The sequence below is a fragment of the Cricetulus griseus genome, chromosome 6 (genome assembly GCF_003668045.3).
Source record: "Cricetulus griseus strain 17A/GY chromosome 6, alternate assembly CriGri-PICRH-1.0, whole genome shotgun sequence".
In the NCBI taxonomy this organism is placed as follows: domain Eukaryota; kingdom Metazoa; phylum Chordata; class Mammalia; order Rodentia; family Cricetidae; genus Cricetulus; species Cricetulus griseus.
Window position 1 is genome coordinate 97,151,178 of NC_048599.1, and position 23,746 is coordinate 97,174,923.

General features: G+C 36.6%; 1 protein-coding gene across 3 annotated transcripts in view; it reads left to right on the plus strand.

The window, feature by feature from the left end:
- Positions 1 to 23,746, plus strand: part of Cwc22 (CWC22 spliceosome associated protein homolog) — a 43,986-nt gene that overhangs the window by 14,338 nt on the left and 5,902 nt on the right. For all 3 annotated transcript variants that reach the window (XM_035446345.1, XM_027420089.2, XM_027420090.2), the window contains exons 4-16: positions 365 to 475; positions 1,194 to 1,436; positions 3,279 to 3,407; positions 6,356 to 6,524; positions 6,849 to 6,902; positions 7,737 to 7,872; positions 8,363 to 8,569; positions 8,652 to 8,714; positions 12,383 to 12,490; positions 13,631 to 13,712; positions 18,968 to 19,028; positions 22,272 to 22,349; positions 23,177 to 23,329. In XM_035446345.1, coding sequence (XP_035302236.1) covers positions 365 to 475; positions 1,194 to 1,436; positions 3,279 to 3,407; positions 6,356 to 6,524; positions 6,849 to 6,902; positions 7,737 to 7,872; positions 8,363 to 8,569; positions 8,652 to 8,714; positions 12,383 to 12,490; positions 13,631 to 13,712; positions 18,968 to 19,028; positions 22,272 to 22,349; positions 23,177 to 23,329 — 1,594 coding nt within the window. The remainder of the gene's footprint in view (positions 1 to 364; positions 476 to 1,193; positions 1,437 to 3,278; positions 3,408 to 6,355; positions 6,525 to 6,848; positions 6,903 to 7,736; positions 7,873 to 8,362; positions 8,570 to 8,651; positions 8,715 to 12,382; positions 12,491 to 13,630; positions 13,713 to 18,967; positions 19,029 to 22,271; positions 22,350 to 23,176; positions 23,330 to 23,746) is intronic.

Genomic DNA, 23,746 nt, shown 5'->3' on the forward strand with positions numbered 1-23,746 from the left:
TGCTTGGAATAGAGTCAAATAGAACAAGCAGTGATTGATGCTGGTCTAATTTGTTCAGTGTAGCTCCAAGGAGGTATTTGTAAAGTAGCCTCTTGCTGCCCGATATGTGTAGTTTCCAGATTTATCCCTGTGTGAATAAAGATGAGTATATTGGGTTAAGTTAATTCCAGGCATCGTTTTTGCTGTGTCCATGCTGGAAGCTTTTGTAATTCAGACTGGATAGGTGCCAGCACAATGAGCCATTAGTTAAAGCACTTCATTATGATGTTGTGCAGTCGTACGTTGTTTGGCATCACTAATATCTGACTTTCCAAGTCTAACAAAGTTGTTTTCGATGAACAACTTGGGTTTTCTTCTCTGTTAGATATGCAGAACAAGAAAGGTCCCCCCGGGATAGAGATTACTCTGATTACAGCCGGTCAGACTATGAGCGTTCAAGAAGAGGGTATTCTTATGATGACAGCGTGGAGTCACGGTGAGTGTTGGGGATCTTAACTGCAGAAAAGTAAACTTTTCATCGTGTACATGGTACTTGTTTTGTTTTGGAGACTGAGTCTCACATATCCAACTTCTGTCTACCTTCTGAGCTTCGGGATTACTGTCAAGCCCAGTTTGAGTGCTGGGGGTCTGACTCTGATTTTGTACATGTTAGTATGTACTCTGTTAAGTTACTCCGCAGCCTGAGTTTCCTTTACTTGTGTAATAGAAACGAAGACTATAGCAAACTCATTTCTTTCAACTATGGGCATGCTGGATTCACTATTTCTTAACAGCGTTATCCTGGTCTTGATGTCCATGTTCAGTTTTGCAGTACATATTATTGTTAAAGATTGTTATCCTTCTCATTTTGGTTTTTCAGCAGGGTTTCTCTGTGTAGCTCTGGCCTATCCTGGAACCCTCTCTGTAAACCAGGCTGGCCTTGAACTCACAGAGATCAACCTGCCTTTGCCTCCTCAGTGCTAGGATGATAGGCGGGCACCACCCCTGCCCAATTGTCATCCTTCCTCTAACCAGCTTCCAGACTAAAGCTTATATAAAGCCTTGAGCCCTGGAATAAGGGATCTTTTTCTCTGTAAGGTGTTACTTCACCACTCTGAACCAGTTTCATTTTCTGTGGTCTTACTCATTCTATGTGTAGTTCATTGTAAGAATGATTTTATGCTTTGTCCACCCCCCCCCACCCCATTTTACAGAAGTCGAGACCGAGAAAAACGAAGAGAAAGAGAAAGAGATGTGGATCGGAAAAGGTCTCGGAAATCTCCATCTCCTGGAAGAAGGAGCCCAGAACGAGCAGTAACCCAGAGTTCTACTCAGGAGGAACCTAGCATGAAGAAGAAGAAAGATGAGCAGGATCCGCTGCTCACCCGAACTGGGGGAGCATATATTCCTCCCGCAAAGCTCAGGATGATGCAGGAGCAGATCACAGACAAAAACAGGCATGGTGATGTACTGCATCTCCAAAACAGAGATAGCCTCATTGAACAAGGGGTAGAGTAGTGTAATTAGTGTCAGCTGTTAAGAATGTACTCGGTTTACTGTGATAGAGACCACAAATTACAATATCTTGTCTTTTTGACTTCAGAAATTTCTTTTGAACATTGTACGCTAGTTGCTCTGATATTAATTCATAACTTTTTTATGTTTCTCTCTCTCTCTCTCCTCTGTGTGTGTGTGTGTGTGTGTGTGTGTGTGTGAGAGAGAGAGAGAGAGGGAGGGAGGGAGGGGAGGGAGGGAGGGAGAGAGAGAGAGAGAGAGAGAGAGACTTTGAGTGTTGAGTATTAGTTCTCAGGCACTGTCTTTTATTTATTTACTTACTTTTTGGAGAGTGGGTTTCTCAGTGGCCTGAAACTTGCCAAATAGGTTAGGCTGGCAGGCCAGCAAGCCCCAGAAATGCACGTGTCTCTGTATTGCCGTATCTATTACTAGTGTGTACCAGTGTGACAGGCATTTTTTACATGGACTTGGAGATTGAACTTCCGTCCTTGACAGTGATCTTTGAGATGTAATATTTGGGAGAGTTTTAGCAATGACTTCCATTAATGCAAACTTCATCATCATCATAAAGGCAGCATTGGAAGAATTAGTGAGAAGTATTTACTTTTCCTGATCCAGTCCAAAGCAGATTATTCAGTCAGGAAAAAAAATGTTATTAATTGAATTCTTGCATCTAGAGGTACAATAGGCAGGGGAAGAGTTAGCAACATATGGGATTTTAAGCAGTTCTAGGAGATAATTCATATATGGTGGAGGTCTGTTCATGGTCAGAAGGTACAGTAGAAATGGAGGGGGAGTCTGTAGGTTTTCCTTTGAGTTGACCCATGATAGGGTGGAAGGACAGCTCCTGTGTTAGGAAAAGCCATAGTGCTTGATGTTTTCCAGTTTCCTAGGAGGTTGTGCTTACATGCTTGCAATATCTTACTAAGTTACAGACATATTTCTCTAGATATGGCTGATACCTAGGTGTGTGCAGTAAGCAGTTATGAGCTTGACTGACAGAGAATTTTGAAGCAACAAGAAAGTATTACTTGCAAATGTGCCTGTCAGTCTGCCTCTTATCCTCATTGCTTACTGGCAGTTTTAAACAGTGTCAGGGACCTAATAATCCACCAAGCACTGTTCACACTGCTCTGCTACACAGGGATTCTATAGGTTCCTAGAGAGGATTCAGGTAGTCCGGTCACAAATCTGGACTGGGGAAATGCATTTAATTTTTATTAATCCCCAACTAAATTTTAGCATCTCTTTCTATTAGAAGTATAACTATAGTGTATACTTCCAATCCATTTGTTACTGTGAGATACTGTTTATGGCCATTCGACTTGAAATTAAAATCAATACTTGGCCTCCTACCACTTCTTGTTATTTCATGTCTGAAGACACTCAGAGCACTCTGTATCAAGCTGCTTCTTTTCGTGTTTTGAGGACTGTCTCAGTGTCTGATCTATCTTTTTGTGTTTATGCATTTTAGGAAGTGTACTGTTTTCACTAGACTTCAAAAGAAGTATATGGGAAAAAAGGTTATGTTTTCCTCCATCCAACATTAAATTCCAAAAGAAATAATTATAAAAACCATAGATTTTTAGAGCCTTAAAAGACTGAGCATTATCAAGTTTAATGTAAAAAGCAAGTGAGGCTTAAATGCCCAAGAGTAAGTTAAAAACAGTGAGGCCATGTAGCTTTCAGCAGGATAGCTGCATAAACAGGAGGTCTTTCAAATGTTATGACGGTGTCTCAGCTCCAAGGTCCCTTGTGACTTTGCCTTTTTTGGTAATTTTTAGCTTAGCCTATCAGAGGATGAGCTGGGAGGCCCTGAAGAAATCAATCAATGGTCTCATTAACAAGGTCAACATCTCCAATATAAGTATCATTATCCAAGAGCTCCTTCAAGAAAACATAGTCAGAGGGAGGTAAGTACTGGTCATTTGCCTTGTGTATCTCATAGTAAGTTTTCAAAGAAACTTAATATCTCTCAACGGTAAGCATTGGTTTGTTATACTACTTCATTTCAAAGGTATTTGTGAACGTTTATTCAAAATGCAGTTCTTTTACAATGTAGGCTATTAAATAACTTATATCATGTTGTTCAAAGTTTATAGTCAGTGCTTTTTGAGATTTGATATCACAGCATAGTTTTGCACAGGAATTTACTAAATTTCTCTAATAATTTAAATCTATTAATTACTAAAATATGCTATTTCAGACTAATTGTTTAAGTTGCCATGAAATCTTATAAATCTGTTATTAACAGTGTGATGCTTTGGTGTGTTCATCCTGTGTTGCCACAAGGGTCAGAATTTGTTCCTTAGAGTTGAACGTTATTCTATTGTGTGTATATGAATTGTCTTTGTTACTAGTCAGTGACAGGAGCTCCATCTGGCTCTTGTGGATAATGCTGTAGGGATGTGGTGTGTAGCTCCCTGGCTTGGTGTTTCCCTACCTTCTGCATTACTGTGCATGCCTACTCACAGTCCACAAGTGTTCCCTATTCTCTGCAGCCTTTGTCATTTTTATGACATTCATTGTACCAGGGATGAGATGATCTATCATGGGTTTTACTCTCTCTGTTCATCTGATGATAGGTGGTGCTACATGGTATTACCTATGTGTTATCTTGAGAAATGTCTATTTAGATGTTTTGTCAATTTTCAAAACGGGTTATATGGTTTATTACTGTTGGCTTATCTGATTTCCTTGTATATTTTGGATTTTAGTTCCTTATCAGACTTGGCTTGCAGATACTTCTCTTTCCGTATTTGGTTTCTTTTCACTGTCCAGAAGCCATTTAGATTAATGAGGTCTCATATATCAAGTTTTCTTGGACCTCCTGTGGTTTTGGAGTTATGTTTTAATGTATCAGTCCAGACAAATATCATGGCGCTCCCCCCAGTAGTTCTACAGATTGTTTTCCTATGTGTTAATCAATTTTAGGTTGCTGTGTTGTGTGGTATAAGACTAAGTTATGCTTTTATTCTTCTGCATGTTGATGTGTAGTTTTCCTACCACTACTCTTGAACAGACTACCTTTATATTGCATGCTTTGATGCTTTAGTTAAAAACAATCAGATACAAATGTATGAATTTGTCCCTAGGTACTCTGTTCTGTTCTCTGTTGGTTTCTATAAAGTTTTATGCCAGTACCATGCTGTTTTGGTTACTATTAACTTTGTGTAACAATAGTAGGTTTTTAATTGGGTAATATGCTGCCTCCTGCTTTTTTCTTTTTGCTGAAGATTGCTTGGTCACTTGGATTCTTTTATAGTGTATATTAATTTTTAAGGAACTTCTTTCCCCTGAAAAATGCCTCTAGAGTTTTGTTGGGTATTACACTGAATTCAGGTAGTGTGACAAGCGTAGCCTGTTCCTGATCCCAAAGGAAGGGTTTTTGGCCTGTCACTGTTGAGATTTTGTCATTATTTCCTTTATTTCCAGTTCACATTCTACTTAAACCAAAATGAGGATGATAGATGAGTGGGAAAGATAAACAATAAATTTGAAGAAAAATGAATCAATTTTCTATTTGGATTCAAGCAATTGGTGATTTTTTTTAAAGAATAAAGAAATGGAAATAAATATCTCATATCTGTCTGTTGTTTTTACATCCAAATGCTGTCTTCTTGTGATTTTATATTACACTGATTATTATCATTAAAAACAGGACTAAACTAAGTAGAGCATGTGGTTGGGGAGCAGAAGGTTGGCCAAAAGCCTGCTACTGTCCATGGAGGTGGCAGAGCTCTGTTCATTTTACCTGGAAAACAAGCAGGCATAGAGAAGGGACCTCTGTTGCTTATGTCTTATGTATAATCTGGGTTCACTTCTTTTCCTCCTCAGTGGTTCAGCTGTCCTGTCTACACTGCTAAGTATTAAGTCATTTCCCACCCTAGATTCTAGCAGTCCAGTAACTGTCACAGTATTTCTCAGAATAATGTAAATTAGCTTGCTGTCCATCTCTCTTTTCCTTACCAAAAAAAAAAAAAAGACTGTCTCAAGGTGAGTTTCCTATCTCTATATTGTCACTTCATCAGCACTCAGTATCCTTACTTTTGTTCCTCTAAAATTACACCAACAGAAGGAAACAGCTCAAATCTGTGTCCCATCACAGAATTGTTTCATACAGATGATGGACCCTGGTAGAAACGTTATGTTGTCTAAATTTTACACTCATCAAGCAAGTTTGTTTTTACTCCGCTGTTTTGGGGGTTTGGTTTATTGAAAAGTTTCTCCTACAATGTATTGTGATGTTTTCCCCCATTCTTACAGTCATGATTAGAGGAAGTGTGAATAGGAAAAGAATTTTATTTAGAGAACAATTTTTGAAAAAACTTATTCTGGTTTTATTTTACAAAAAAGCACAATTTTGTTTTCATAAAAGCATCCCTCCCCCCAGGCAAGATTTCTCTTTGTGGCCCTGACTGTCCTGTAACTAGGTTGGTAGACCAGGCTGGTCTCAAACTCATAAGATCCGCCAGCCTCTGCCTCCTGAGTGCTGGGATTAAAGGCGTGTGTCACCAAGCCTGGCATAAAAGCACTTCATTGTTGTTTGTTTTTGTTTTTCTTTTTACATCCCAACTAACACTTCCCCTCCCTCCTCTCCTCCCAGCCCCTTTCTCCTCTTCTTCTATTTTTCTTCAGGAAAGGGCCGGCATCCTGTGGATATCAGCCAGCCATGATTTATCATGTTGCAATGAGACTAGGCAGCTCCTCTTTTTTTATTGATTGCCAAGATAAACTCTTTTTCCAGGAAAAGTAGTAAAGATTTAGTTGTGAATGAGCTTTTATTATTCATGACCAAAGAATAGTTTTCCTTGATTTTACATATTTTTCCTGAACTCTATTTTTCTTATGTTTTGGGCAGAGGACTGCTGTCCAGGTCTGTTCTACAGGCACAGAGTGCCTCTCCAATCTTCACTCATGTTTATGCAGCTTTGGTGGCAATAATCAACTCCAAATTCCCACAGATTGGAGAATTAATCCTCAAGAGACTAATTCTTAATTTCCGGAAAGGATATCGAAGGAATGATAAGGTATGAGTGGCTTGTAAGTAGACTGTCACGTGAGTTAGTCCAGTAATCTAGAATCAATGAAAGCTAGCATGCTGATTTGTACACAGGAGTGCATTTACCATATGCTCCATGTAGTCTGCTCATTCTCCTTCATATCCCCTGGCCACTAACATGATGACTGACTGTATACTCAATAGCTTTTATAGCTCCTTCCTGTGTATTACTGCTAGATAAAAATTATCCCCTGTGCTTCCTTAAAGAATATGGTAATCTACTATAGATTTTATTGATACAGGAAAATTGATTATAGTTGATGAGTTAACTGTGTTTACTTTCCCTTTTCAGCAACTTTGCCTGACTGCTTCAAAATTTGTGGCACATCTTATTAACCAAAATGTGGTAAGTAATTGTCTTTAAAACCTACTTGAATTCAGTGGCACTTAATCGTGGTCTTGGTGCCATTTTCCTACATCATAGTCTTTGATCACCTTGGGTTAGATTTCATTTGTAAAAGTGTTTAAATCCATCCAATATTCTTGAATATAGAGAAAATCTAAATATTGTAAGGTATTTTGTCAGGCTGATGTGAGTAAAAACTGCCTGTGGTTACTTAGCTACAAGTTATTCTGTGTAGAGTTTTAACTAAATCCTTTTTTCTATGTCTCTTCCACTCACTTCTTCCTTTGTCTGCTATTCATGGCCACCTAATAGATGATGCTTGGTGTGAGCAACTTGTACGATTCATAATGTTGCTTCAGTAATCTTTAAGATATTTTTTTTTTTTTGTATAACTTAAGGACTATTTACTATTTAGTAGAATTGTGAAGTAGATTGAATTGGGGAGCAGATATAAAAAGTTATGGTCATGAAAAGGGTATCAAAAAAAGAATTGGGGCTGGAGTGATGGCTCAGTGGTTAAGAGCACAGCTTGTGCTCTTCCAGAGGACCTGAGTTCTATCCCCAGCACTCAAAACCATCTGCAACTCCAATCTCAAGAGATCTGACTTCCTCTGCTTCTACATAAATGAAAATAAATCTACTTGGAAACATAAATCAGATGCTTCTTTCTGTTCAGTATAATGAATTTTATTATTTAGATGTTAAAATTTATAGAAAAACTATCATGTGCATTATAGTCATTATAGAATACTAATATATGTTTAAAAGCTTTTCAGTAGCAGGTTAGTAATGTAAAACTATTTTGTCTCTTCTGTGTGTCTGGATTCTGTTAAGGCACATGAGGTTCTGTGCCTGGAGATGCTAACTTTGCTGCTGGAGAGACCAACAGATGACAGTGTCGAGGTAGCTATTGGCTTCCTCAAGGAGTGTGGCCTCAAATTAACCCAAGTGTCACCAAGAGGAATCAATGGTAAGTGCACATCCTTGGTTTGTATATTCTTTTTTTTTTTTTTTCTTTTTTAGTTCTTCAAGCTTTAATTAGTTGTCAAATCAAAATTAAGCAAGCAGCATGCCTCATATTTTGAAAGGTCTGCACAGTGAATTTGTGCTTCGAAGGCACAACTAAGTCTGTAGAAAGCATGAGTCCCCAATTTTCTTTTTGGTTTTTTTTTTTTCCCCTCTCCCATCCTCCCATACCCCCCACTAACCCTCTTCTCCCCTACTTCCCACTGCCTATCCTCTCCCCAGGGAGAGTGAGTCCTTCCAATTTGGGGCAGGGCCTAGGTCCTCCCTGGTGTATTTAGGCTAAGAGAGTATCCCTCCACGAGGGAATGGGCTCCCAAAGCCCATTCGTGCACTAGGAATAAATACTGGTTCCGCCACAAGAGGTGGTTTGTATATTCTTATCTATCTCTAGTGTTAGTGTTGTTTTATTGTCTTTGCTTTGCTTATAACTTCAGCTATCTTTGAACGCCTTCGAAACATTCTACATGAGTCTGAGATTGACAAAAGAGTTCAGTACATGATTGAAGTGATGTTTGCTGTACGGAAGGATGGATTCAAGGACCACCCTGTTATTCTAGAAGGACTTGATTTAGTGGAAGAGGATGACCAGTTTACTCATATGCTCCCCTTGGAGGACGACTATAATCCAGAAGATGTTCTCAGTAAGCCTAGGGTGTGCAAAGCAGGAGGTAGGGCACCAACATGTTGATGCAGGAAATTAACACTTCTTCTTTATTTTTTAAGATGTTTTCAAGATGGATCCTAATTTTATGGAGAATGAAGAGAAGTACAAAGCTATTAAAAAGGGTATGTAAAACTTGACAAAACAGCCTGGATCAGAAGAAGCAATGTAGATAGTTCCATGATTCTGACAGGAATATTAATGGCCCACTGATTTCTCCCCACACTGAAGCTCAGCTCCAATGATGCCTGCTCTTTGCTTCCTCATGAGTTAACCTTCTTTGTATTGGTCACTTCTGTATAAATTCATTCTAAATTCTGTAGTTCTTTGCCACTCTTCTTTTCTTTTAAGTTTCACCTGTCTTAAGAAACACTAATAGATTACCAGTGGCCTTTATTGGACTTTTTTTCTACACCTACAGTCAGTGCCATACAGTTGATACACAGCTGAGTGCTATTTGCTATTGGAAGTGCCATACCATATCTTCTCTTGATGGTAGATCAATGTTCTTCTAATGACATTAACTGCATTTTCTGTGTCTTAATTGGTTGATGAGCTGACTATTATTTCTATGTCAGTAGTGTACTGTAAATTGGAACTTCAGACAGACTTTATGTTGTGTTTTGTGTTTGCTATTACTATCTGGATAGCCTGGAACAAATTATTTGTTTGATAGACAAATCAAATTACTAGAGGAGAAGAAATGCTTTGTGTTGCCGCAGACAGTTGTTTAGATGGTGGTAGCTGTTTTCTCAAGCATGGGTATTTTTCTCTAATAATCATGTCCAGGTCTACTTTGTTTACTTTGAGTTGTGGCTTTACCTGAGAACAGCTTACTACTCTGGAAGCTGCTACATAGAGAGAGAGTTGACTCTCATCTACTTTCTGTGCTTTGGTTTTATTTAGAAGGATTCAGAAAGTCTTCTGTCCCTGTGTACTATGCTAAAACTGGGGCACCACAAACAGATTTCTCTTCTTGGATGCAAATTCTTACAAGCTTTCCATCATCACGGGACTAGTTCATTTTCCCCTGGAGCTTTCATTCCTTAAGCCCATTTTTCATTCTTTGCTTTTGGACTTCTTTCTGTAGTTCCTAAAAGGTGCCTTTTTTTTTTTTTTTGGACATCTCACATTGGACATATCACATGATTTCTTTCTATTTTACACTTGGGAATCCCATTAGGGTCTAGGCAGTTAGCCAGTACATGGGTTGCACTTTTTTATTATAGCAGTTCTCAAGTTCTGTGGTTTTGTGATATCTTAACACTTTAAAATTAGACTCCATAGAGCTTCAGTTCATATGTTTTCAGTTCATTTTTTTCTGTTGGTGTTTGAATTATTTATGTATCAACTCATTTAAAATAATAAAATTGTATATATTAGCATAAGCAACATTTTTATGAAATTATTAAATTATTTTCACAAATAATGGGACTTAATGAGAAGGTGAGATTTTATGTGCTTGTAGTGCCTGGCCTAATGGGAATGGGTACTCTGTCCTTCTGTATTCTGCCTACTGCAGCTCACTCTAGTTTTATTTATATAGTGTAGTTAGAATGGGGAGGAATATTATGGTAGCCTTTGCAGATAAGTGTGTTATTCCTCCTTGATACTATGACAGTATTTAACTGTTAGTAGTTCCTTAAAAGTTGATTTCCATTTGAAATCTTAAATGGCAGCAATGAATTTTCACTCTCAGTTAAATGTTAAAAACCTTTGGTGTATATGTCACTTCTAGTAGATCTAAGCCATCCTCATTTTGCAACATGTCAGTCATTTGGGACATTTGGAACATCTTGGTTCCACACAGTGAGCACACACACATATATATCTTCTGAATGTTAGCACATGAACGTCATCAAAATCAAGTTAACATGCTAGGACAGTATCAAAACTCACATTTCTTAATGTTGTCACTTGTCTCCTCAAAAGTTTGACCCATTATTGGGAAGCTGTTGAGCTCAGAGGGATAAATACAAATTTTGCAACAATTAAATTTGCTCTTACAAACTTAAATTGTATCATGCTGGCAAATTATGTTTGTTGCTGTTTTTAAAATGAGTGTGTTATTCCCTTGCATTTGAAAATGCTTGCTAAATACCTGAAAACATCTGTTAAGGACCCTGGCCTTTTTTTTTTCCCAAAGAAAATGAAAAAAGTTGCTACTTTATCCTAGACCCAGGCAGTTACCTTGCTTTTGAAGTTATCACTGCACTTCCCATCTGTCAATAATACAAGTGCTATTTATTGTTCAAGTATAGAGCTGTAATACAATTAGTGTTTTACATCTCCATCAAGGACAGTTATAATCAACATAGACTTCCCTACCCCAAGTGTGGCAGAAAGCAGCATTGACTCCTGGTGCATTCCTTAGACTGCAGCAATCTTAACCCCCATTGTGTTTATAGGTATCAATGCAGTGAAAGGGCATATAATACCTTATAATTATTAGCAAAGTAGTATTGACCTCATAGACCATGTGACAGGTCTTAAGTTCCCCCAGGGAATCATAGACCATTTGTTGAAACCTTGTTTTATTCATGTAATGAAATCCAATTGCCAGTGCTTACAGAATTTTGGGAATTCTAAAGGAGAGAGAAAAGAGAGTGCTATAAACTATCAGACAGTTCATTTGACCTTCATCTTTAGTAAAATGTTCCTCTGGAACTGGCATAAAAAATGACCACAGCAGGAAGTTAGCACAGCTCCAGTAATTAGCACCTTAGAGTGACCCAGGTGTGCTTGTGTATTAGGTTTTACAGCATTTGGGAGAACAGCAGGAGTGCCTGTCTTCCTGCTTTTGAATACTAAATAGTTTTCTTCTTTTCAAAGTCTGTTCTGTTGCATAATCAACTAGACACTGAATTGTTTCTTACAGTTGGAGTTGCTAGAAATGTTTTTAAGACTTGTATGTCAGATAAGGGCTAAATGACAGCTGATTTGTTCCCTGCGTACTAAATGCTCTGCTAACATTAAATATGTGGTTTCTGATTTATACTGCTATGCAAAATATAAAAAAATCAGTATTTTCTAAAAGTGAGTTAAAACTTTATCTAAAACCTCAGTGATTATAATAAATGAAAAAGTGCAGTGTTGGTCAAGCCCTGACAGCAACACAGGGCAAGGCACAGCTGTAATCTGTTCCGTTTGCATTGTTGATGTGGTAGATGGTCCTGTGTGATCTCTCATGTACATGCATTCAGATCTGAATGTAAGTTGTATTTAAAAAAAGTAGCAGTGATGGTTTACTAAAGATGCTTAAACTTGTATTTTAGTTCTATACATGAAAACCTTTAAATTGATTGTAATACTCAATTTAACAATCACATGTTTTAATTTAACATTTTCATTCTGTTTATTTAAAGTAAATACAATAAATTATAGAATGATTACCTCCCCATATCACTCCATATTCATTCTTACCTCTGCATTCTTGTGTTCAATATATGGCCTTAGGTTTCATCAAAGACCTCTTTCTTAAGATACATTTGGACTTTGAAATGCTAGCTTTGGGCTCCAGTTTTTTCCCAGTGTTCTTTCCCACTCAGAAAACTATCGTGTGCCTTTCCTTTATTCTTTTCATTCCTGTGTTTCATTAGAACATTTTATTTGACAAAGAATGATGCATACAACTTCATAACATCAGATCATTCTAATTGCTTTCTTACTGTAACTGTTGACAGGTAAACAGTTAAAATTAAATTCCCTGAATTGAGAATGAACTTCTCAGGATGAGGTACATGTATCTAGCTCATTATTATTTTTTTTTTCTTAAACTTACTTTGCTTTGTAGAAATTCTTGATGAAGGAGACAGTGATTCAAACACAGACCAAGAAGCTGGAAGTAGTGAAGACGAGGAGGAGGAGGAAGAGGAAGAAGAAGGAGAAGAGGAGGAGGGAGGTAATGTGGCTTTTCAATTGTACTGTAAACACTCTAGGTGAATTCTGAAGTACTGCTCTAAAACAGCTTTCTCCATTCACTGGAAAGGGTTGCAAAGAATGCCACTGGGGTGTAGTGGGTGAACACAAGAGATACTGTTCATTACTCTGTAGGACAGAAGACTGCCCCCTACAACAGGACAGCCACCCCAAGAGTTTTAAACAAGGAAATTCATTTTTTCCTAACAACAAACATAACTTTAATTTGGGTATTTTAGACCTTCAGTTCTAAAGGTACATTCATGTTGAGGGTATGTGATTTATGTAACCTTGGCATGGTTGTGACAGATGTGAATGACTAGATATTTGCCATTCATGTTGGCAAAATAGGGTAGGGAGGCCAAGAACTATATTTGTACAGAAACAGTCTTGGTGTTCTTCCTCTACAGCTCTGGTTACATCACTTTGCAGAAAAACAAGCTCAGACCTTCCCTTTGGTTGAATATCAGTAATGCGGCAGCATGTATAAGCTGGTGTTATTTATATGAATTACACATCTTCAAATATTAAAGGATGCTTTTTCTTTTTAGGGTAGTGTATGTCTTATAGTGAAATTGTTCTGTAACATTTTATAAAAAATAGATTGGATTTTCCCGATATTGTTTTTAAGTCACTTAAATAGCTATATATTACATTTTCCTTTAGAATGACTTTGGAAATATGTTTAATTTCTATGGAAATACTGTTTAAACACAAATAATTATGTATAAGAAAAGTTTTCTTACATCAGTGAAGAGTTTTTGACAAATACACCTTGGGTAGAGCCAACCTACCACAACCCAGTGTTCTCTTAAGCTGGATTTCAGCCCGTACAATTCATCCACCTAATCAAAATTGTGTATGGCTCTAGAAGTAATATTCTGTGAAGCATCAGTGTGGAATAAAGCCTTCTATAATCTCTAAATGGGTTTGTAATACAGAGACAAAAATAGATTTTTGGCATGGTTGTAGACTCTGATCTAACAAAATAGTATGGCAGAAGACTTACAATAGCTTCATTAATTCTGCAGATACTAATTTACTAGAGGAAAACAACATTGTTACTAAATTTGCTCATAGAAAAAAAAACATTTTTATAGTTGTTATGTTTAATTTATTTCAGGACAAAAAGTAACTATTCATGACAAAACAGAAATCAACCTAGTCTCATTTCGCCGTACAATATATCTTGCTATTCAGTCAAGGTAAGACTCTATAGCTTAATTGATCTTTTGTTTTTATTTTGGGTAAGAGATGGGTAAGCAAGATCAGCGAAACAGTCAGGGTCTGATGACAGAGAATTAGACATCATTTCAGCATTGTCATAGCATTTGCCTCACCCTGTCCTTTACCCAGCTTAGAGGTCCCCACATATCCATCCATTCTTTTCTTAAAGGTTTATTGTCTTTAGTAAGAATCCTATTTGTGTTACCTGAATAGATGCTGCTTTCCTTTCAGTGTGTCATTTCTTATAGTTAAATATTAGTAATTAAACCTCAAAAATAACCTAAAGGCTATCACAGTATTTGTTAATGAGAACCTAATATTTCTTTTTCTTGTGTAGTTTTAATCTGGACTCTAATTTGAGAACATAATTGCTCTGCAGATGCAGGTAGATTGAAATGGGATTGGAAATACACTTTGGAAGGCTTTGGAGGCCCTTTTGAAGTGTTAAGAATTGCCAGGATATCATAAAAATAAAATAATTTCTTTGTAAGCTGTGCATTTGATTGGAGGAGACATACCCTGTCTGGTATTTTAATGTGAATCAGCCTGTTGTTTTACTGGGAACCTGTTTACATTTCACACAGGAGAAGAGATGTTTTCCCAGTTTGGGTTGTTGCTAGGTTCTGTATGTTTCCATTGAGTATGATGATTCATAAGTAGGAGTCATCTTGTTTTCATTGTCTGAAAACTTCAAATAGAGGAATATTAATCAGCAGAACACTGATAAGTAATTTGTGTATGCGTGTGTATCTTGACCTGCTAGTTTTTCCATGCAACTGGAAGAAGGGAATTTTCTGGAGTTTGGCTCCCTGAAGTCCTTTTTAGAAATCCAGCATTAATCAGGACGAAGTGGATCACTTTAAATGCTGCTGTCAACACTGTGACTGGCAAGAGTTGCAGTGTGGCTGAGTAATTGTGTAGAAGGAACCCTGGTCTAAGTTGCCTTAATCTTGTTAATGTCTAAATCAGAGAAATTACCAAAAAACAGAAGCACAGAGACACAAAAGGCAGGCACTCTTTTATTCTTCTTGTTTTTCAAGACAGGGTTTCTCTGTGTGACCCTGGCTGTCCTGGAACTTGTTTTGTAGTCTAGACTGGCTTTGAACTCACAGAGGTCTGCCTGCCTCTGCCTCCCAAGTCCTAGGACTAAAGGTGTGTGCTGCCACCCCCTAGCATAGGCACCACTTAAGTCTTAGACAGTGGCTCCTCCTTCTTGTGCCTGCAGACCTTGCATGATAGAATTAGTAGAATACCAGCCCATACATGCCAAGTTATTTTTTCCCAATTATATGTGAAAATGAAAATGGTTACTAGACTTAAAAATTCATACAGATGTTAGAAGAAAAGCACAAGTGTCCCATATGCACATTGGAGGACTTAGGAATGAGACTCATTGGTGATAAAACCTCATAAAAATGTTAGCCATCAAATATCTAGACAAAGAAATGCTGTCATTGGTCAACAGAAGCAGAAGTAGCTCCACACCCCCCCCCCCCAAGAAATGGTACTAAGTGTTGAATTTCATTAGATTCACAAAAACATTGTGGGTAAACTCTTTATAGAAAGCCTTTGGAAACACAAGTCAAGGGCATCATTTCCATCTGTGGCATCTGGCCCTTCTTTTTCATTATTGTAATTATACAGAGTTGTTTATTGTAAAGGAAACAAATAGGTGATCACTACCTAAAATACATGGTCAAATATCTGGTTATGCCTCCTTTGAAAATTGAATTGATCAAGACTTCTTAATAATGTTGGAAATGCTCAAATGCAAGTCAACTTGGAGAAGATAAGTAGACCAGGCAGAGCTGTGTGTGTAAAGTATTCATTGAAAACAGGCAAGCCAGCTCAAGAAATGACACATTGTATATCAAGATTACTTATCCTGAAAGATCTCTCTCTCTCTCTCTCTCTCTCTCTCTCTCTCTCTCTCTCTCTCTCTCTCTCCCTCCCTCCCTCCCTCCCTCCCTCCCTCCCTCCCTCCCTGTCTCTCTTCCCCTCTCTCTGTGGTGGTAGTGGGGAGGGGGATTCCAGTGTTTTCTGTTTTCTAAAGTCTTTATACCATCGCAGTAAATAGAATGAAGTGACAGAGTCAGGCATTTATTAATAAATTTTTTAAATTTATTAATATTTATTAATAAATGTATGGGCATTTATTTTATAGAACTGAGAATTGAACTTAGTGTGCTCAGTGCTCTACAACTGAGCTGTGTCCCAGGACTTTCCTTTAGTAATCTTATACAAACAAAAGTCAGTTTGCCTGCTGTACTGTGTAGCAGTTGATGCTTTTATTTTTCTTGTTGACTAGTTTGCTAGTCTTCCCGTGTTCCTGCTGCTTGGCTCTGAGATTATTCTTTCATCATACAAAATATCATAGTAAGCAGCTGTCTTTGCTGTCAATGTGGAAGTTCCCTCCTTGTTCTTGATTCTCGATGATGGTCAGATTTTGCATTTTCAAAGTTCTAGTATCTGATGGAGATGGACTGCAGTGTCCCTGACAATATAGTTTCTCAAATCAGACACATCTATGTAATCATCTTTAGAAACTGTCATCATGTCAAAAAGACAATGATTTAGTAATGCATTTGTATAGTCCTATTTCAATTATTGTTTTAAAACTGGAAATAATTATGTATAGCCACCTAAGATACCTAAAATGTTGAGAAATGTTAGCTTATGTAATATTTATAACTAATGCAACTTCAAAATCACCATATGCTTTAAAATAATGCAAAAAATAAATGAATAAATTCATACAACTTTTCCCTGATGCTCAAATAAAAGTAGCAAAATTTCCTTATTACTTACCTGACTTGCTTTTGATTATCAAGTCCTTCCCAGCCCAGGTATTTCCTTAAAAAAAAATCATGTTTAATAATACTCATTGGTATTGCTATAGATTGAAATATATTCATTCTAGGCACTGTATAGTATTACCTGGAAGCTTTCTTCTTCTTCTTCTTTTTTAATTTTAGCTTTCTTCTTTCTTTCTTGCCTTGCACTATGATGGACAGTTGCCTGGTTGTGCTTATGAAACCTAATAAGTAATAGAAGCTAGAAATACAGATGAATTGCAACTCTTATTCAGAATCATTACATTGCATTGGGTGGGTGGTTATTAGGGAGGGTTTGGACCAGCTACAAAGGTTCAAATATATCAGCATTATTCCTGAACCAACCTCTTGTTGAATTTGCTAATTCTCTTATATTAAGGATATTATAAATTCATCTGTATAATTACTATCAAATGTGCTTTTGCTCCATATAGGTTGCTTTGCATAATTTGCTACTGTATACTTAATTTTTATAAATGGGGGAGCCCTGTGTTTAGGTATAAACAGAGATAACTTGTAGTGTGTTGAGTTGGGTTTCACAGAAGCTTTCATCTCATCCTAGTTCAGTACTGATCAGTGGGGATAGTGCTGTAGAAGTGTATTAAGGTTTGCAGTATCTGGAAAAGTAATGGAGTTCCAGTGTGATAGAGTAATACTGGAAGTTTAAGAAATTTGACCTGTTTTAAAAAGGACTTATTTCCTGGCTTCTCTAAATATACACATTTGAAGAAGTTTTTTAAATGCAGTATTTATTGTAGCTTTCCCATTGAGCTAGAAGCATAAGTATCTCTGTGATTATCAAGGGTAAGTCTTGCAGACACCTCTGAGTCTTACTTTTCTCCTCTGTAAAACAAGAGAATTGCATCAAATGTTGCCAAATCTTAAAGATGTTTGAACCCAAGTCACAGTAATAACCTACCAAGAACCAGAGATCACTTACTTAGGTGTGGACTTATTACTAGCAACTGAAAATAATTTCTTTTTTAAAATTTATTTATCTAACTTAGAAACAGTCTTATTTTACATATCAATCCCAGTTCCATCTCCTTCCCATCCTCCCATGCCCCCCAACCGAGCCCCCTTCCCAGCCCACCCCCCATCTACTCTTGGGGAGGGTGAGGCCTTCTTCCACGGGGCATCAAAATACATTTCTTAAAAAGGTTAGGTGGTTATAAATACTATGTGGAGATACCTGTACTCCCAGAATTTGGAAAGTGCAGACAGGGGAGACAGGAATTAAGGTCTTCCTCTCTAGCCTAGGCTATATGCAACCTTTCTGAAGCAAACAGGAAAGAAAGCAATTACCTGGTAACATTTTAAACTTTAATATATTCTTCATTGCTAAGCATTCTGTCTGTTATTTTATCTAAACTTTTGAATAAAGTTACTAATACTTTTCTTTTTGGGTTTAGTTTAATAAACAAATACAGAAGAAATGGCATTCAGTAGATCTTGAGCATGAGCAGTTAGTCTTTGCCTCTCTCTTTAGAGTTCATTTGTCCTTTACTACTGGAACGTTAGTTCAGGACAGTTTATGAATTCCTCACATGGTATTTATCCTCCAGTGGTGTTCTTGTTTCTTTATTTGAGACAAGATCTCATTCTAGCCTAGGTTGTCCCCCAAACTCAATAGAAAGTCCTTCTTGCCTCTCAGCCTTCTGAGTGCTGGAGTTATAGGAGTTAGCCACCATGCCTAGCTGTCTTCCAGAATTTATAGGAAGAGTTGATGCTAATACTTGAGAATTTACAAGTGTTGTGCATCAGTTAGAGACATCAAGAAGGTCTTTCCTGAATGTTTAAGTAACTTATCTGACTATAACTTCAGGTTTGAGAGAATGATAAAGATCAAGGCATAGTCATTCTTTTTATGTCTTAATGTATGACTTTTTTAAAACTTGAGGCATATATGTATACATATACACACATATACTGTAAAATTCATCCTTTCTTATCTGTAGTTAGTTGTTTTAGAGTATCTGTAAAGTTGTTCAAACATTGCCAAAATATTTTTGCCTCTTTAGAGTAAATTCTGGGGCTAGAGAGATGGCTCAGCCGTTAAAGGCTAGGCTCACAACCAAAAATATAGAGCAAATTCTGTTTCCGTTAGCTATCATCTGGTCCCTTCAGGTTCTTTGTATATATGGATTTGTCTATTCAAAACATAGGATTATATTGTGTGTTGCCTTTGTGTTTGGCTTCTACATAGCATGGTTTAAGGTTCCTCATGCTGTCATGTGTTGTGCTTTGTCACTTGTAGAGTTAAGAGCTGTTCTCTGTGTACTGGGATACTATAGCTATGTATAGTTAAAATAGTAACAAAGTAATATTTGGATAGATAAAGAGCACTGTACTTTATTGCTGCAAGCTTTTAACATATTGTGACCATCTTGTCTCCTTAGTTTAGATTTTGAAGAATGTGCGCACAAGTTGCTGAAAATGGAGTTTGCTGAGAGCCAAACAGTATGTCATTGCCTTTTTTTTTTAATTAGGAAGTATATTGGTAATTAAAAGATTTAAGGTTAATAGGTTTTGTAAATTGAAACAATAAAATGATTACTCATATAAATGTAAGTTTCTGTAATTTTATTGTAAACCAAGGCTTAAGACTCCAGGGGTCTTGCATCATGTATGTGAATGGCATACTGGAGTGGTAGTCTCTAATGACAATGCTTACACAGAGTTTCTGGATGGTTACTTGTGATCAAATGATGGCTTCTTGGAAGTCTATTCTTCTGTACTACCTGATCCCTGTGCACTAAAGAATTCCTTTGATAGAAACTATATCAGTCGCAACATGTATGCTTACACTGCTCAAGCTGTATATGGAAGGATTTGTATTATTGTTTCATTCATTAATTCACTCATATGGAAAGAAATTGATTGTATACTTTATGTTAGACAGGCAAAGTCTCAGGGATTAATTAATCCACTGAGGTCTTCTGTTAGCCTCATGGTTTCATTGTCTCCTAACTGTTGTACTTCAAAGTACCAGGGCCCTAATGCTAAGGATAATAAACACCCTTAATTTTTTTCCTAATTGTCATTGTAGAGTCTTTTTAGGTCTTTGGAACCTGAACCCAGGCTTTGGTGGAATTCTTCCTCACACCTTGCTATGCATGTAGTAAACCTGCACAGATGGAGTAGTGAACATATGTGCTCCAGAATGCTGTTCAGTTTCCAGTCTTTTGGTCCTGAGCAGTGTCAGGATTAGATGATCGTCTGTAGGGATTGAAACACCATGCCCAGACCCACTTACTGTTTCCATAAGTAGAGCTTTATTAGATAAAATCATGCTCTCGATCACTTGCTCATCTTTTTCCCTACTGTTTTCATACCATAGTAGCAGAATGAATGAATACCTTTGACCAGTACTACACTGGCCCTAACCTATAAAATTCTTAGTGTTTGGGCATTTACAGGGAAAAGAAAAAAGAAAAAAGAAAATTCCTTGATTCATTATTGAAATACCATCATAAAAAGTTTTCTAAAAGCAAATTATTTTCATATTAAAAATTTCTGTTTTCTTTTTTCTAATGGTTGCTATTTGTATTCTTGACCACAGTTGATACATCATCCTTAGAAGGAAATAAATTAATAAATTAACCTTTAACATTAGAGTTGAAGGTGAAATTGCTGTGTGGCCATGTTGCATTTGAGGAATATAATTACGTCATTACAAATTTTACTGATGCTAACCCAAAGGGTAGTTGTTTTAGAACTCAACATATTTTGATTATTATTTGGAAGTATCTTAATACATCTATTTTCATGCTCAAATATTTAATTGTCATGTTAAAATTATAAATTATCATAAGCCATAGCTAATAAAGCTTATAATTGCACTTAGTCTAGGGGAAGACAGTGATTTGTTTTGGTGATTTGTTGTAAAGCAGCAGTAGCATTAATGTATTACTGCATTTTGGTTAAAATAGGATTAACATATTGTAAACACAATGCAAAATTTTTGAGAGTGAATTTTACATATCAAGTTAACAGCATAATTTAGAAAGGATTCATTTTAAGTTTTCAGTACCAGATGAAATTTTGACAAAGTGTACTTTCCTAGAACTTAACACGTTTATAAACATTTTACTTAATTGGGTTAGCTTATGACCGTTTTTTTGTTTGTTTGTTTGTTTGTTTTTGTGTGTGTCTGAGAGCACTCCTGTGTTTTGAAGCAATGCCTCTGCGAGGTGGTGCTTCATGGTAGACCATCTGTTTCTAGAGCAACACTGTGCATTAGAACTTTCATCAGCTAGGACATACTCATGCTGTCCAATTCAGGGGAGCAGCAGCTAGGCACACATGGCTTTTGATATGTAAATATGAGTATCATGATGAAGGAACTCAGATTATAATTTTAAATAACTTAAATAGCAACTTGTGGTTGGCTATCATGTTAGACAGCACAGGTTTCTATCTAATCTAGTATCCTTCCTGCACTAGCACTCTAGGGTCTCTGAGACAAATTGCTTACACAGACACAAATGCTTATTTACCTAATTTTAAAAGTGTTCACAGTGTTTACTTAAATCACACCTCAATTAGTGACAGTGGCAAAATTTCAAATAGTTCATTTAAATTTTAAAAATAAAAACTAACTGGTTTACTTAAACTTAAAAATTAACACATTTAATTTTTATACACTGTTTTGTACTTAAAGAATTAACTATGTTCTAGTTGATATTTGTAAAAAGGTGGGTATACTACTCAGTGATTTATAGAAGATACTTGTAGGGTTGCCTTCTCATTGTTTCTGCACTTGCTGCTACCTGAGTCACTCCCCAGGAAATTGCTGTCTGCTCCATTAGCATTCTTTCAGGAATTATTAAATCATATATGTCAAAAAATTAGATGTCAACCATTTGTGACTGGATTTTCTGTTAACCTGCCAGCATCATCAGGGGTTTATTCCTTAGTTCCAAAATTTTTCATGGATATGTTTTTCAAAGTAGTTAAATAGCTAATTGGATAGTATATTTCAGCAGTTCTAAGACTGGTCCATCCATCTTTAGAGACCCCTCTGTAGGTAGGTCTGTACATGGAGCTTCTGTTCATCCCCCCATAAATAGGTCTGTTCATAGAACGTCCCCTGTAGGCAGGTCTGTACATTGAGCATCTGTCCATCCCCCTGAAGGTAGGTCTACAGCGAACATTTATTTCAGGACTTAGGAAATTGAGTCATGAGCCTGTTTCTGTTCATTTACTTGTTCATTTTTATATCTTTTCCTTTACCAACTAGAAGGTCATTTAAATTCTGTAAACACTCATGTTCTGCTTTTTCCCTACTACCTAAACATACCCTTTAGCAATTGAGTTTATATCTAAATTGTTAGTTACTTTTTGTTGGTGAATCTAAATTTAAAAGAATTCCACACAGAAGTCTTTAAAGACAGAATATCCATCCAGTCATGCCTTGACCTTCATGTACTAGATTGTTTAGAAATGATTCATACTCATGAATTTAGAATTTTATATTTAATGAAATTATCATAAATAGCTTTAGATGATATCAGCCAGACTAAAGGCTTTTTAAAAATGATAAGCTTGACATTGATTGAGTTTTTAAAAATACTTTTACAAAGTTTTCAAAATTTTTAAAAGTCTAGTTTGAAAATACAGTCACTGTTGTGGTTGTAAATTTTCATGTAACATAGCTCCATTGTGTTCTGAGTCATTGATACAATTTTTCTTTCCAAACAGAAAGAACTCTGCAACATGATACTTGATTGCTGTGCCCAACAAAGGACCTATGAAAAATTTTTTGGCTTGTTAGCTGGGGTGAGTTACAGCCTTGCTTTTCACGTCAGAATTTAATAGAGACCCCAAAAGAATCCCCAACAATAATACAGTGAATTAATGATTATGCTTTATGGCCTGCTCTGTCCTTAACTAGCACCATCCCCTCCTGCCCCCCAGAGCACAGTGTTTCTTCCTTCAGATTACTCGTGCCCTTCAGTTTGCTTTCCCACTTCATTTTTCAGCACATTAAATTTGCTATGATTTTTCTACAACTTCTTGGAATTACAAATACTTTGTAACAGCTTCCCAATACAAAACAACTAAATGTATTCAAAAACTCAAAGCAATTACTAAAGTCAGGAATCTGTCTAGTCAGCACAGAGTAATCATAATCTAAAATTTTTTAAGGTTTATTTTTATCATTTTTAATTACATGTCATTGTATGTGTATGTGTCACGTGTGTGTACACGAGGAGGCCAGAGATGATGGATCTCTCTGGAACTCTTTGGAGCTGCCTAATGTGGTTGCTGGGAATTTAACTGTGGTCCTCTGCACACTAAATACTCTTAACCATTGATCCATCTTTTCAGTCCCTAAAATGTATCTAAACCATTCACAAGGCAGATTTCTATAATATGAAATATATGTGTTTAGGATCAACTAAATGTATAATTTTATTTCAGCATGTAAATCCAGATAGAAACTATAGCTGTAACTTTTTGAACATCATTTAGCGCAGAAATATTGGGTGATAGATGATTTTGAAGATGTTTACAATTGTTTAATCTAGTAAATTTAGGACTAGTAAATTCAGTTGTATTGGCATTCCATTTCTGCTGTTGACTTTTAATTTTCCTATCTATAGCGGTTTTGCATGCTGAAAAAAGAATACATGGAATCATTTGAAAGTATATTCAAAGAACAGTATGATACCATCCATCGCTTAGAAACAAACAAACTGAGGAATGTTGCTAAGATGTTTGCTCACCTTTTATACACTGATTCCCTTCCATGGAGTGTAAGTAATTGGATCAATATTTGCTCTTCATTCCTAATCCCCTGTTGGCTTCAAATTATGATATGGCTATACTTATCCTATCAGTAAATATGAATTAAAATGAAATAGGTTGTTCAGTTTTACTGCAGCTTTTATCTTTGAAACATGTTCATGTGGCATGAAATCAAGACTAAGAAATAATGTACACATGTAAGAAATACTGTGGTGGATCATACATGCCCAAAACCATGCTGTTTTTAGTAGTGATACTAGCAGTATTTTCAGGGAAAATATTACATATTTTCATGTTTGACATCTTTGTGCATAATTGTCCATACTCATAACGAAGAAGAGAAATGTACCCCCTATCCTGGTGGCAAGTGTGCCTCAGAGTTACTGTCCATATTTCCTGAGTGAGTAGCTTTTCCAAGGTTGCTC